This window comes from Lissotriton helveticus, chromosome 6, assembly GCF_964261635.1.
Source record: "Lissotriton helveticus chromosome 6, aLisHel1.1, whole genome shotgun sequence".
NCBI lineage: Eukaryota > Metazoa > Chordata > Amphibia > Caudata > Salamandridae > Lissotriton > Lissotriton helveticus.
This window is the reverse complement of record NC_136067.1, coordinates 207,167,795-207,183,985: the sequence shown is the minus strand read 5'-3', so window position 1 is coordinate 207,183,985 and position 16,191 is coordinate 207,167,795. Positions and strand designations below refer to the sequence as shown.

The 16,191-nt window shown below is 44.5% G+C and overlaps 1 protein-coding gene across 2 annotated transcripts in view; it reads right to left on the bottom strand.

Annotated features, from left to right (window-relative positions):
• Positions 1-16,191, bottom strand: part of LOC144762426 (cytochrome P450 2K4-like) — a 613,835-nt gene that overhangs the window by 350,310 nt on the left and 247,334 nt on the right. For both annotated transcript variants that reach the window (XM_078647608.1, XM_078647607.1), the window contains exon 2: positions 8,882-9,044. In XM_078647608.1, coding sequence (XP_078503734.1) covers positions 8,882-9,044 — 163 coding nt within the window. The remainder of the gene's footprint in view (positions 1-8,881; positions 9,045-16,191) is intronic.

The window sequence follows — 16,191 nt, the reverse complement described above, 5'->3', positions numbered from 1 at the left end:
CGGGAGTCAGCAACATCCCTCACAGACACGGGAGCATATACCACACGGAAATATTCCGCAAAACGATCAACAATGGCGGTCGGATCAATCACATTCTCACCACTCGCAGACTGAATCACGGGCACCACACGATTAACTCTTTCTTTCTTGTCCAACCACGCTAGGAGTTTGCCCGCCTTGTCACCCACATCGTACAATCTGCCCTGCTGCTCACGAAACATCACCTTTGCAGCGTCAGTGACCAGAGATTTATATGCAAACTGTTTTAGACCCAGGGCATGGAGTTTCTCAGGCGTGACACCAGATTCCAGCTCGTCCTCCAAAGCAGAGATCTCCCCCTCAAGGTCCACCACCTCCTTCCTCCCTGCTCTCTTAGCTTCAACAATCAAGGAAAGGGCCTGTCCACGAATCACAGTTTTAAAAGCTTCCCACAGGGACACAGCCGAAGAGACCGACCCCTCATTTTCCAGGAAATATGCATCCATGGACTTGAGCAAGAGGGTACGAGTCTCAGGGGAGGAAAGATACCAAGGGTTAATGGGAGCCACTCGGCCCGCCGCCTCTACCCCAAACTCGAAACGAAGCCAGAGCGGCGAGTGATCGGAAATACCCCTCGGCAAATGTAAAATCTCGCGAACCGCCGATGATTGGGCTGCGGGCATCAGGAAATAATCCAGCCGAGACAGACTGCCATGGGCCCCAGAATGGAAGGTGTATTGGAGCTGAGTAGGATGCAACAGTCTCCAGCAGTCCACAAGGCCAAAGGTATCTAAAAACCCACCCAACCACTGCTGAGCCTGCGGGGTATCTCTAGGGGGATGGCGATCGTGAAGGCCGGAAAGCACCGAATTAAAATCACCGGCAAGAAAGAGAGTGCTATCAGGGAGATCTAACAAAACACGGCCCAAGTCAGTAAAAGTAGAGGCCTGCAAACCCGGGGGAACATAAACATTGAAGAGAGATAGGGTGCGGCCTTCATATCTACCCACCAGGACAGTATATCTCCCACGGTCATCATGAATCACCTCATCGATAGCCAGGGGGAGGGAGGTTCGAACAAGAATACCCACACCCCTAGATCCGGAGGTAAACCCCGAGTGCGCCACTAGGCGGTAGCCCCATCTATTCATTGCATAACAAACATTACCAATCAAATGGGTTTCTTGCATGAAAACAATGTCCGGTGACAAACGTCGTATACATTTTAAGATCACACTGCGCTTAATACGATCTCCCAGGCCATTAACGTTCCAGGAAAGAAATTTCAACCCTCTACCCCCCATCCCAACCGCCCGAGCCAAGACCCCTCGTCCATGAGCTAGACATCAGAAACAGCAGCAAACACAGGAGCAACTCGCCTTGAAAACAACACACAGAAAAGAAAAAACTTCCCAACCCCCCTCCCCCAAACTGAAGAGAAACACCCCCCACCCTGCACCCCTGCAAAAAGCTAAAGAGCCACCCCAACCTGCAGTGTGCCTGTCGCCCAAGAACCCCTATTCTACACAAAGACCCCGGAGGAGGAAAGGTCTCCGTTCCATCCACCCCCCGACCTCAGCAAGAACAAAAATAACAAACGAAAGACAGAATGATCACAATGTAGAGGGACGCCGGCCAACACTCCTTAGAATGTATTCAAAATAAGACATAAGAGCCGAACAGTTAGATCTCCACACCACCTTCGGCACCACCAGGGTGAGCGGCGGAGTCTGTCTCAGGAGGACGGTCAGGCAATGAGTCCAGCCAGTCATTAACAGCATCTGGCCGATCAAAGAAAAGGGTACGTTCATTGTATTCAACCCGGAGTCTAGTGGGAAAGAGCATGGCGTAACGTAGGCCCCGATCCCGGAGACGTTTCTTGGCACCACGAAACTCCATACGTTGTCTCTGAACCTGTTGGGAAAAGTCCGGGTAAAAGTTCACCGTAGCATTCTCAAAGGCCACCGGGCCCTTCACCCGCGAGGCCTGCAGGATAGCGTCCCGGTCTCTATAATGAAAAAGCTTCGCTACAATGGGTCTCGGCGGGGCTCCCGGCTTGACTTTGCCCCCTGGAACACGATGTGCACGTTCCACCGTGAAAAATTTTGTGAGACCAGAAGGGGCCAAATGGTTCAAGACCAGATCCTCAACCAGGAGATCCACCGAGTGGGGTTCAGGGTTTTCCGGTACACCAACCAGGCGAACATTGCAGCGACGCGCCCTATTTTCAAAGTCCTCCAGGCGACGGGTCATGAAGTCGTTCCCCCGACGGAGATTTCCAATCTCTGTTTGGAGCTCCGAGACATCATTCGTAAGGCTAGAGGATTTAATATCCAGTGATTGCACCCGCTCATTCGTCTTGCCGAGATCAGCACGAATCAGATTCACCTCAATAGCCACGGTGTCAAGTTTGTGGGCCAAGGCCTCGTACTGTAGGCCGATGGATTCCCTCACACCCGAGATGGCGCCCATGATATCCTGTAGGGAGGGCTCCGCCGACTCTTCCAAAATTCGTTCGGACGCTATACTAGAACCAGGCAGGGCAGCTCCGGGGGACCCCTTAGAATGGGTATAACGGTCCATGACATTTGATTGAACTGGAGCTCCGCGCAGAGGTGTTTTCGTCTTGCGCGTCTCTCTGTCCCCTCTGCCCGCCATTTTGAAGATGCGTCACAGGACAAGCCACCAGGTTCGACGGGCCCGACACCCAAAGTACAGGATCAAAAGTACATAAAAAGGGGGCACAACTCGGGTAGAGGTCGCCAAGCCAGCAAATAGGTCACATGAAAGCCCAACAGCCGATCTGCCTCCAAGTCTCAGCCGCAGCACGACATCCACCTCCGTGGCCCAAGTCGGAACGGAATCGAAACCGAAACTTAAGAAGGGGGGACCCACAAGGCCAGATCTCCTGCCGTTGTTGTTCAATTGCAGGACGGCTACAGTACCGCACCCCGTCCCGGGCGCACCTCAAGGGCGGAGCCCAAAAGTTCAGAGCACCATATCTCAGGAATACGAGATCCAAATCGATTTCTGAAAAGTGCCAGGGTAATCAGCCAAACGTCCCCTACACGAATTCTTGCAAGAAATCAGGATTCAGCCAGGATAAAATGTCGGGAGCGGCGAGGGTCCGGAGAGCGCTGTGCTCAAGCGGCCATCTCGGATGCCCGCCAAGCTCCTCCTCAACAGCTTCTTTAAATGTTTTAATGCTAAGTAAGTCATAGCTCCCTTCCTTCGCAGAGATTCTAGCTGAGGCTTTAAAAGAGTTCTTGTGGTCTAGCAGCATTCCAGATATTTATAATTTGCTACTTGATCAAGGCGTCACTGGCCAAGTACCACTTTGGATTTGCCTTCTCGCGGTGGTTTACTGCCAAGATTTTTGAGTTTTTGAAGTTAATTTCTAAAGCGTTCTGCTGCGAGAATTTGTAGGTTGCGTCAAGAAGGTGCTGGAGGCCAATAGGAGTCCTACTAATCAGAACTAAATCATCGGCATATAGCAGATTTGTCAATGTTATGCCCCCAAGCTTGGGAGCATGTGAATGGCAACTATCCAGTTCCTCTGGTAAGTCATGCTCAGGTGGTGCTGCACTCATGCTAAAGTGGTAAAGTGTTGGTGCTGAGTTGCTGCTGAGGTGGAAATGTGCTAGTGGTGGTGCAATGATGTGGAGTTGGCACTGTGCTGATGCTGAGATGGTTATGTGCTTATGTTGATGTGGTGCTGCGCTGGTGCCGAGGTGGTACTGTGCTGGTGCAAAGGTGATGCTGAAATAGTATTGCACTGCTGGTGGTGTAATGATGAGGAGGTGGTGCTGTGCTGATGATGAGGTGGTGTTGAGTGATGCTGAGGAGATGCTGTGCCGGTGCTGAGGTGGTTCTGAGTGATGCTGAGAAGGTGATGTGCTGAGGTGGGGCTGAGTGATGCTGTGAGGGTGCTCAGTGATGCTCAGGTGGTGATGAGTGATGCTGAGTTGAAGCTGTGCTTTGGTGATGCTGCACTGATGCTGAGGTTGTGCAGCCCATTTACAAATTACATACAGTGTTGAAAACAAATTCTTTATATGCACCAAAGATAAACATCAACAACACAAACAGTATATGGATGGTCATACAGTAAATAAATAAGGCTGAATTGACATTTCTATTAACCTCTGTGCATTTTCATAACAAGTTTAAGAATACTGGCATTGTGCTAGAAAACAACCAAATAAGGTTCAAAACAAACACGATGTGAACTCAACGCAATGCATTATTTAGTGAATTATGTTTATTTATTGGATGGACATAAATCCTAAGGGGCAGATTTACAAGCCCCATACAACACTTGTGTGCCGCCATTGCAGTGGCGTAAACAATGCGGACAAATTACAACATGACGCATCTAGCGAGATGTGTTACGTTGTAAAGACCTGTGCCACTTTATACCTGTGTCAGGTATAATGTATGGAGGGTGGGCATTTCCATGCAGGAAAGCCTCGTAGAAGTGACGCAGTGAAGTCTACAAGATTTCAATGCACCATTCTAGGATGTAACTGCGTCAAACCCTTACTCCTGCTTTAAGCAGGCATAAGGAGTGATGCAGCACAATGAGTATAGGCCTCCCCATGCTTTGCAGGACTTGCGTCGTGCTTGCCTCATGACTCCAGCATTGCGTGACTTTTGGGCCAACAGATGTGTCATAATCTCTGACGCATCTGTCAATCCTTGGGCCATGGTGTGCCGTATTGCATATATAGCACGTCAATGGTGGCATAAGGGTATCGCAGGCTGGCGCAAAGAAACTGACGCATCTCTTTAGATGCATCCGTTTCTTGTAAATCTGCCCCTATGTGTCTAGGCATGCCCCTATGTGTCTAGGCATGTCTTGCAACAAGGAATTAAGAGTATGATTGTCAATTAACATGAACGGCAAGCCATTTCAGGTCGGCTGTGTTTCTTGCTACAACATGTCAAAGGTTATAAAACTGATGGGGTATGGCTGACGTACCACACTTTGGCGAACTAGAACTATGACCACAGGCCTCATTGAGAGGTATATGATTGTAGGAAGGTTAATTTAGCACTCCAACAGCTAATAATACAAAGGTTCGAGATAGTCCAGCTCGTACGTTTTGATTCACTTGAATAACTATGGGGAGGGTGTTAAAGAATAAAAAAAGTAATTCAGGGTTCCAATTTCCCGGGCAATTCTTCACACTCTCCAGCAGTTTCATCTAGGAGGTTTCAGTTGTTTTATGTAGCTGAACTCTCTAGAGGAAACGTTAGCAATCGATGGTAACTGAGCAGAGCTCAACTCAACTCCATATAGAGCCAGTGCAGGATTATCAGCTTCTAGCAATGAGGTCCCTATGCAAATGAAAGCAGTACAACCTATGACAAAAACAAGGGATTGGCCAGAGCCAGAAACTAATTTGTACAAGCAGCAAGAACCACATTTGAAACTAACAGTAATATTGCGGGTCAAACTGCGTGCTTACTTTTCACTGATTTTCACCATCCATGTTTCCTGTAGTACTTTTCTTTGACGGCTGAGGGAGCAGTTATGATAAAACTATTATTTGTTTGGAATTTGACATTTGCTTTCACAGCATCATGTAATTTATTGTACCACACACATATGCTCTAGTATAGACCTTCCTCTGAATTCGTCAATATATATTCACCAAAATAACTCTCTCAGATGAAAGCAATGGCTTGCCCATTTACAAGCAGTAGACATTCCCACCTTTGCTTTGGACATTTTAATTTCTCTGGTGCATGTGGATAACACATGAGGGTTTACGCTTTAGAACGTTGTTCTCTAAATACTGCATCAGGGATGCTTCAGGGACAAGCGTCGGTTGTACCAACATGACAGCAGCGATTGGGTAATAGTTCACTTTTCACTTAATTTAAACTTTCGGTTTGCCGTGAGATTTTTTTGGACCGCTGTTGATCTAAAGATGTGTTTTTTGTTTGCTTTTTCATTACCGGGAAGTATTGACATTTTACTGTTGTTGTCCACTGCAAGTGAAGTGCTCACTTTAGTGCGATATTCTTGGCAAGTAGCTAGAGTTGGCATAATTCATGACCATCAAAGTACACCATTCTGCCACAAAAACAGATCAACAAGTAAAAAAGGATCCAGATTTCAAAGTGTGGGTCAAGGATTCAGGCCTGGGTATGGATGAAAAAGGTCTTACGTTCACGAGGTCAATAAAGTGAGTATAGTTATACGGGTAATCCCAACAGTTTTTGCTATTTTTTAACCAGAAAGCTAAAGCGGTATAATGGTTGATGAAGTGTAAACCTTGCATTTATGTATTTGCAATTTTTTTTTCTTAAAGTACTTGCTTGGCAGAACACCTGTCTGCAAGACGTGTTACCATTTTCTCTAAATATGTATTCAACCTAAAGGAATGATGCGATATGTTAACCCATCAGGGTTATAATATATTGCTGGGGTAAAATTGTGTGACACTCATTTGGCAGTCACTAGGTTACTCGCTAAAGCTAAAATTAAGTGTTCTGTTTTCAGCAGCTTCAGCCACTAGAACATTATGAGCTGGCCTTTTCACTTATCGTCAAAGCATTAAACGTGATGGGAGGGGCGCCACCTGATAATATGGAAACAATTTACTGCCATAACATATATCACCCTGAATGAGCATTCTCTGCCAGCTGTCCTCTGCACCCTCGTAGGATGCGCCCTCATGTTCATGCCCCTGGGTGTTCTTTCATACCTCCTGTTATGCAGCTCCACAGGCGACCGAAGATCCCAACTACAGAGTAGCTGTTCAAGCCTCCCACCCTCGGAAGGAACCAGAAAGGCGGGCGATAAATCATAGACTGTCTTTCTTTGCTGGAATTGGCCATTCTACAGAGGTTAATACTTTTCACTACCGAAGAAAAGAATGTACTCGTCGCCTCGTCCCTTTCTTGTCTGTTATCAGAGCTCCTCGGGGGCCATCTTGGAATACACTTTCCATTTCGTCTGAATCAGGGAGGCAAAAAAACAACCCTGCAGAGCAGGCCCTGCTATACCCGACCCCCTCCTTCAATAGGTGTTCCAGAAGAGCAGCAATGGAGCGAATGGTGTGCAGAACACCCTTTGGGAACTTCAGGCTACGTTTGACGCTAAATTTCCCTGCTCCAATCGGTAAAGCGCTCAGTGAGGGTGTTGCCTATGTTGTTTGAAACCCCAAAAAATATAATGGAGCAGATAGTGCTCCGATCCTGGAAGGTAAGCGTAGGTATGGGATCTCCTGGATGAAAGCAGACAGACATTGATCTGGACAAGCCCACAGAGTGACCCCAGCTTCAACCCACCCCCTCATCCAATGAGCAATCACATCAGAGCTGTCGACTTGGGTCCTGGTGATCAGTGTTCGAGCCTCAGCATGGGCTTATATCTTAACATCCTGTGAATCTGTGGAAATAAGCTAATTACCCCATGCCCACTCTATATAATACACCCATACAGGTACTCAGACAACCAATCAATCACCAATACAGCCAATCATTTACCCACCCACAAATCTATAAAACCACTTAGACACCAACTGACAGACTAATACAAGCATTAACACAACCAGTCACTCACCCATACATTCACTGAGACACCTAATCGCTCACTTATACAGTCGGTCACACACCCACTGAATCATCCATACAGGCACTTATACAACCACTGGTTCCCTAATACACGTTGGTATATATATTTAACACTCATAAACTTTTTTAAAACACTCACAGTCACTGGATGATCTCATGAGTGATGTATTTTGAGATGTCATGAGTGATGTTACTGACCATGTCATAAGTGATGTAGTATGTGAGATCATAAGCAGTGCATTGCAGGGGCACAAGTTATAGTTAGCTCAGCTAATTTGACTTGTTTTGTACTAGTGTATGAGTGATGTCACTGACCATGTCATGAGTGATGTAATATGTGACGTCATCAGCAGTGCATTGCTGGCGCAAGTTATAGTGAGTCCAACTAACTATAACGTGGGAATTTCAATGGTTTTATGCGAGTAAAATTTCCAGCTAACTATAACAGGTATGAAACCTATGGTTTTTTCAGTGAATATATATATAAAATACACACATACATATATCTTATTGTATTAACTTACAACTCCTAAACTGATACCCACTCTAAATCTTAAAAGTACACTTGCCACCCAAAAGCCCATACCCACCCTAATCCCTAAAAAAACCCTCGGCACCCAGAAAACCCCTATCCACCCTAAACCCTAAAAATCCCCTTCACACTCAAAAACCCATACCCACCCTAAACCATAAAAATACCCTTGCCCCCCAAAAACTCATACCCACCCTAAACCATAAAAATACTCTTACCACCCAAAACATTTACCCACCCTTACCCTAAAAACACCCTTGACCTATGATTGTTCTATAGAATTGAAAAAGCTTTGTAGTATTATTTTATATAATACACTTGCCTGAGAAATACGTACATGCTCGCTCCAAAGGCATGTGTTTTAAAGACATCTTTGTGGAAAAACTACAGCGTGTAAAGACAGTCATGGTAAAGATGCATGCATTGTAATGAAATCATAGTAATGTGTGACAATGGCTGTTCTGTAAAGGTTGTTTCCCGGATGACATTGGCCCTCATTGAAACCATAGAAGATAATAATGGCAAGGAGAAGATCTATGCCATCCCCATTGTAAATGTGTTCTGCTGCCCTTGTGGTGAAGCCAAGTGTGTTCTACTTACGATGTAGAAGACAGCTCTGATGGTTGGCCTTTGCATATTTGCTGTGAAGCACAGATTGGTGCTTCCCACAGTTACCTCACAATGGTGCCATTTTACAATTTATATTCTCTGTCCCATATGTCTCAAAATGTTATGGAAGGAAACTGTATCTGATGGGCAATAACAAAAGACATGCTAACTTACCATTTCCTTTATCCATCTTTTGAAATATTGGGATTTTTGCTCTTTCTCCAAACTCCTCAGCATGGTTTATCAGGGCATCCTTCACTGTCTCATAACCAGCAAGAACAACAACTTTTTTCATGCCCATCTGAATGCTGAATACTGGTCCATATTTCTTCGATAACTAAATAAATAAAAAACAAAATACTTTTAGAAACTTTTGCATTTCAAAGATGCATGGTGGTAAAAGAACCCAGGAAGCAGGTAAGTACAGGACAATGGCCCTTATAAAGGAACGAGTTACAAGTAAGGAAACCCCACGAGGAGCCAGAACTCCTAGACCTCAGCTGTAGAAAGAAAATCCAGCTGACAGGGACAGAAAACTCACACTAAAGACATCATTCATTCATGTGACTCACAACACTCTACGCCAGGCTAGAATACAAGACAAGCAAGGCTAGTACAGAAAACAGGAAACCACACGTCTTCCCTCTCATTGATCAGAAGAACATAAGAGAATACTAGGAACAGAACACATAATCGCCAAAACAAATAACACAATGTATTTGAATTATAAAACACAAATAATACTGAAACAATGGAAGCAAAATAGACTCTCATAGACCAAGTACATAACGTACTGGAAATAGGTGGAAAACTAAACACCACAATACACAAATTCACACAGATCAAATGGTAGCATGCACAAGCTCACACACATTCGCACAGTAACCACAAATGTGCACCCACACAGGGCACACACAACCAAAAATAACCTTGTCACCAATAAAATGCTTGACCACCATGCCATGTGGAGAGTATACTCTATGCAAACAGCACACAAAAGTACAACCCAGGGAAGTACGCAACCTATACACCAAGAACATGTGGGCTTTCAACCCACTGGAGGACACATCTTCCAAGCAGACAGCACATGGGCCTTCCACCTAGTGGAGTACGACTTACCATGCCATGCAAAAGCACACTACACAGCTTGGTAAATCTGTTCTAAAGCAAGGCTGTGCAAGCCACTGCCTTACATTACACTGCGACAGGAAGGCATTATATGGATGTGTTCCTTTTCAGTACGTTAAACGTGCTGGAGGCGTCCAAGTGACAGCACCGCTGTGATGCTCTGCTGAGCGTCCCCTTGTGAGCAGAAAATACATGTGGCTTTGATGCGGTTTTGAGGCAAAGAGCAGATGGAAATCCCGGAGAATCATCAGCACCAGGCGGTACGTACGTCGCGGAGGATAAGGATGGCTAGGTATGCTCCAGACAGAGCCCCCCCAGCACCCTGTATGCTCCTCTTACCGGCACTCTGAAGCTCGAGCTGCAGTGGCTCCATCGCCACGAGGATGCTCACACGTCTTAGGTATCCTGGATCACTTCTACCCTGTGTGCACCTTGCCTGACATCGTCGGACGCATAGACACAGTGGAACCGGTGAGACGCATGGGGAAGCGGCAGCCTTTTCCTGACCCGCAGAAGAAGCTAACAGATCTAAGCAGGCAGTACCGGCAAGAGGGAACCTGGACCTGGATCGACTGGCACCTTTATGGTGCTTCTATATCTCAAAGTTGGACAAGGCAGCATGACCGGCAAGGGGGCGCGTGGAGGCAAAGTGAAGAATGCTCCTTCTTCCTCCCAGATGAGCACTGCTCCTGTACTGACACAGCAAAAAAAGCCAGATGCCCTGTGAGCCAAAATGCAAAGGTGGGGGGGGGAGAAGGGTGAGAAGATTGAGTGCATAGAACAAAAAAGTACTGAAAGTGACATGGCAAAACTGGCGGTAATTAAGAAAAACACTACACGCCTTACTAAAGACAATGGGAACCTACAACCATTAATCAACTCAAGTTATGGCTCCACAAATAAGGCAGTGAACGGCTCCACTATAATGGGAAGCTGTTCTGGACGGTCTGAGGCAAAACCGGTGCAGGGTATAAAGGGGCACTGTGTGAAATTCGGCAGCCCACATTGCAAGAAGCCATAAGTATATCACAAACCCCTGAAAGTGTAATGTGTATGGCTGCAACCGCTCCTTCAAACCAGACAGAAGGGGACTTGAGCCCCAGTGGAGTTACCAGCAAGGCAACCTGCAGTATAACCCCCCGAGTGGCGCCTTTGAATTCTTCTACGAATGAGCAAGCCAGTGGCCATGATCTACAAGACTATGTGTTGAAAACTCCTGACAATCAGGATAAATTCTTCTCCCTTATTGAGGAATCAGAATTCCCTGACATTAGCATTTCAGTTTTAAGAGGGGAGGAGGGAGCTAAGCTTACTGTAGCTCAAACTCAGATCCTCTCAAACACAAGCAGCTCTCCAAAAAAGGCACAAAAAAGAGCAGGGACCAACATAAAAAAGACTACGACTCTTCTGATCAAGAACACCAATCTGAAGTGGGACTATGAAGAAACCCTTCTTACTGTGTTCTCTAATCCCGAATCAACCTTTGGTGGCAACCAGACTATCACGGAAAGTGCCAAAAAGGGGGAGCACAAGGAACACCATGAACATAACAAGGAACCAGCTCTAACCGACATCCTACAGTCTATTAAGAGCTTCCAAGCTGAAGCTAAAGCGGATAGCCGTAGATCTTGCCTTGCTGCAAAGAAATTACAGAGGGCAGTCAGGAAAGTAGGTAAGACCTGTGCAGAAATTGCTGACCGCATGGCTTCAGTTGAAGTAAGAACTGAACAACTCGAAGAGGATGTCACTAAGCTAAAAAACAGAATGATGAGCACAAGGGAACTGTCAAGGACTTTTTTTGTGGAAGGTAGAGGAACAAGAAAACCGGCAGAGGATTAACAAATCTGCGATTCCTGGGGATTCCAGAAGGAGTCGAAAAGGATGAGCCTAGGAAGTTTATGATATCACTTCTCAAAGGGGCATTTCCAGAGCTGCAGGATTGGGACTGGAACAAAGAAGTTCAAAGAGCGCCCCGGTTTCCTTTGTTCCCTAATAAGCATGCCCCAGCATCACAGCAAAATCACCGGGCCATGTTGTTATTTTTTGGCAATTTTTTGCTCCGGCAAGCACTCTATGATCTGGCTAGACCCGATAACAAACAATCATTTGAAGGTATAACTTTTTTTACCCAACCTGATTTTGCCCAAGCCACGGTCGAGCACAGGTGGAGACTGCGGCAGCTTTTTGATTCCTTTCAGAAAACTGGGGGCTTCGGTGTACCTACAGAATCCGGCTAGACTTAAAATTGTTTTTCAAGGGGCTACACGAAGCTTCATCTCTGAAAATCAGGCCAAAAACTATCGAGAGGAAATTGCAGGACATAAACAATGATCGTATTAGTAACAATGTTAGGTGGTTCATGGTAGGCGCACCCACGAGGAAATCAGATCCTATGTCTGTTTAGAGTGGGGCTTTCAAACCTATCCTCCTGCTCCCCTGGTCTTGTTTTTTGTTTCTGAATTTCCTCTTATCCCACTGTGTGCTTTATAAGATTGTTGGTATTATGAATCCAATTACATGGGGTTTTTTGAAATGTATATGCATATGTATCTGTATATTCATAGCCATAGTTACTACAAACTCTTCAAGCGGGTCAACTCACCGGGGGGGGCTCAGCGGGCTCACGGCAGGATAGGATGACGGACGTTAAACCCCTGGCCATCTTAAACACATTAGGGTATAGGTTGGTGTGTGCTACTTCACAGGGGGCATGGGTACGGGGGGGTTGCAATCTTAGCGAAAGGCAGCGGGTATGTTTTTAACCACTCTAAATCCAATATATGTGGCCGATGGGCTGTTATGGAATGCCAATACGGAAAGGGTCAGAAGCTGACACTATGCGCTATATATGGGAGCAATATGGATGACCCAGCTGTATTTGCCGAAGTCTCCAATGAGCTTGCGCTTTGGCTTCTTCCAGTAATGGTCTGTGGGGCCTTTAATATTAACATTCTGTCTGATTACTCTCTGAAAAATGACTGGTTGTACAAAGGCTGTAAACCAAAGGTATTTAGGTCTCAGAAAAATGTGTGCCTTTTACACGGACATGTGGACGGTTGGCAAACATCTAACGCTTTTGACCCAGAGCATACTTTTTATTCTAATCCACACGCTACACACGTAAGAATTGATTATATTTTAATGTCAAACTCACTCAAAACTAATTGTCAAATTGAGAAAATGCCTCGGATATTATCGGACCACAATCCCCTTAGCTGTACCCTGGTCATAGCACCCGCAAAATCAGAACCTACACCCTGGGCCTTTGAAAAATCCCTGCTGATTGATGCTAAATACTGTATTCATATGAGAGATTGGATCGCCAACTTTCTAGCCGATAATATCGGCAGCGCCTCAATTGACATAGTTTGGGACACCTTGAAGGCAGGGATACGTGGAGAGACGATGCAGTATTCTTTAAGGGCTAACAAGCTAGAGAGGGAAACTGCGGGGCTTACAGGGCAATCTTAGGCTGGCTAAAGAAGAACTGGTCAGAGCTACAAGTGGGGGTAATGAGGCTGAAGAAATCTCTAGATCCCTAAGTCAGGTAGCAATCGCTAAGGCAGTTATCACCAACATCTTTATTGACAAATCAGTCTGAAAAGCAACAGCTCGAAAAGAACTGGTGTATCAAGTCAACAAACAAGTGGGCCACCAGTTAGCAGTGCGAATGCGACAACAAACAACTTCCAATCTGATTAGGGAAATAAATGAGCACGCTGAGGGTCAATTAACCGATCCAGAACTCATGAGAGAAGCATTTGGTGGTTCTATAGAGATCTGTACACAGAAGAAGGAAGGGGGACTTAGCCAAGATTGAAAGCTACTCTGACGGAGGCAAATTTGATAGGCTTGAGGAAGAAGATCAGACCATGTTGGAGGAACCCCCTAGTTCAGATGAAATCCTAACCACCGTCCAAAATCTTCCGAGGGGGAAAGCTTCCAGATTGGATTGCATCTCATCCGAGTTTTACTCAACGTTTCTGGAGCAAATCAAAAACATCTTAGTAGAATTAATTATACACATATTTAAAGGCGGCCATCCTCCAAACTCTTGGTCCAGAGCAAAAATAGTTATTTTCTCCCAAAAAAAAACTCCAGAGCAGCTAGGATCATACCGTCCCATAACTCTCATCAATGCAGATTCGAAAATATATTCAAAGATTTTTGCCAGCTGGGTTGCCCCTATAATATACAAAGTGATTGCCAAGAACCAACATGGCTTTGTGCCAGGGAGATCAACCATCAACCACATTCAGAAAGTGATCACGCTATTTGATGGTATGGATGCTGCTGGAGACCCTATGGCATTGATCCCTCTGGACACTGATGGAGCGAGATAGAAAATAAAATTTTGTTTAAACTCGTGAAGTCACACTTCCATAACATAAATTAATAATATTAATGATTTGTGATGTGTTATGCTAACTCAACTTAGATTAAACTTTTCACACGGGGACATTAACATGTGTGCTCATAAACGTGCATTATTGTTGCATCTTTTGTTCGTGCGAAAATAATAAATTAATTTTGTCGTTTTCGTTTTTGTCATTACTAACTGCAGCTGCTTTCCTTGTCTATGTGATGTCATTTCTACTATTATAGGTGCATATAAGATTTTATGGATTCTTGAAGACTGGTAGATATAAAATGCTGCTTTATTTGTTTGCTTCTTGCTAGGTAACACTAGACTAATTGGGTGGGTTAATCAATTAGTAAACGAAGGGTGGAAACAGAATAAATAATATTTCTTTCATTAATACTTTCCTTGTGTTTGTTTTATACTAGAAAAATAAGTTGCCTGCTTTTGGGCCTAGTTTGCTCGAGTTTGCTAAAAGATGAATTTAATTTCTGCAAGGAGCACGATATGTCCACTCTAAAGTTTCCATGAAAGTTACATTCACATAACAATGAAGAAGCGCTGTCATTATTTTTGTCGGACGTGGCCAAGGTCAGAAACCGGCAGAAAGAACATTTGATAACTTGCCATCCGAGGAAGTGAAATGAAACCAGTGAGAACTCTTGTTCAAATTTGTTGCAAACTAAGGAAGCTTTGGAACACGTACAATAAAGACAATGGTCTCAAAGAATATGACAGAATGGAAGTTTTGAAATATGGGGTGACATGTCACTTGTCACTTTTGGAACAATGAGACATCGACTTTTGCAGAAAATGTTCCTTTACTTAGATTAGCTAGCGTAGAAAGGTATAAAAAACCCATGCTCTATGGATGGGTCTCGCTGCTGCTTTTCAACTTTCGGATGAGGGTGTCGTGCTGACGGACTTTGCTTGGAGCACGTAAGAACCCTTAAAGACTTTACTTTATTTCCATTTATTTAGCTTAGCTAGGGACTTAGGATTTTAGAAATGCTAAACTTATAATTTCTTGCTTAAAACTGTAATTTTCTATGATGTTTTCAAACATGCTTACTATGATTCTAATAAAATTGCATTTATAAAAATTATATTCTCAACAATCTAAAACTAGTTAATAAAAATCTTACTTTTGAAACAAGCTGGTCTTGGTTATTCAGGAGCGCAGGTTACTATTAGCTAGATGCCATCGCCATGGTGGTCATTTAAATAGTTAGGATTTATTCAAATGATGTCATCTTTTACCGCGGTTGTATATAATTTGTAAATAAGTTGTATATAAGTTTAATTTGGCCACCTGATTCAGTAGGTCAAAATATGTCATATATGATCAATGGGTCCATAAGTTAGAGTAGTGTTTTATGAAGTAGGTCATAGAGTTAGGTAGTGTTGCTTATGACATATTTCCTATAGGCCGCTGGATCAATTCTTCTGGTAGCAGAGATTGATGGTTGCTAAGGGTAACCAATGTGTTATGGTATGGATATAGGATCGATGTTTAACACATGTTGAGTTCGTTTTCGTGCTATATGTGAGTCGTACCGGTACAGATTGTGTGATGAGAAGGTAGTCACACAGGGCATTTGATCTGTTTCAGAGTAGTGATATCGCCGTGTATCACAAGTGTTGTGGCCGTGCAACACATGTTAGGGCTAGGTGTGAATGTTGTATAGTGAGGATTATCTAAGAAATTTGAATAGCATGAGTATAGAGACTGAGAGCCTGTTATAAAACTCACTGTGATAAAAGTATTAGTATATATTCGAGCTCGAGTGAAGGGTAGGGTAACGTCGGTGCATGATTAACTATAAACAGGTGAGAGTCCTGTACGGATAACGTCGTTATTCTACTAACGGTGCATGATTTCTATAAACAGGTGAGAGTCCTGTACGGATTTCATGTGTGTTTGAATTTAGGGACTTTTTCCGTGTGAAAGTGCGAGTTTGTTTTGTAAGATATGTTCAAGTGGAACTTTCGAACA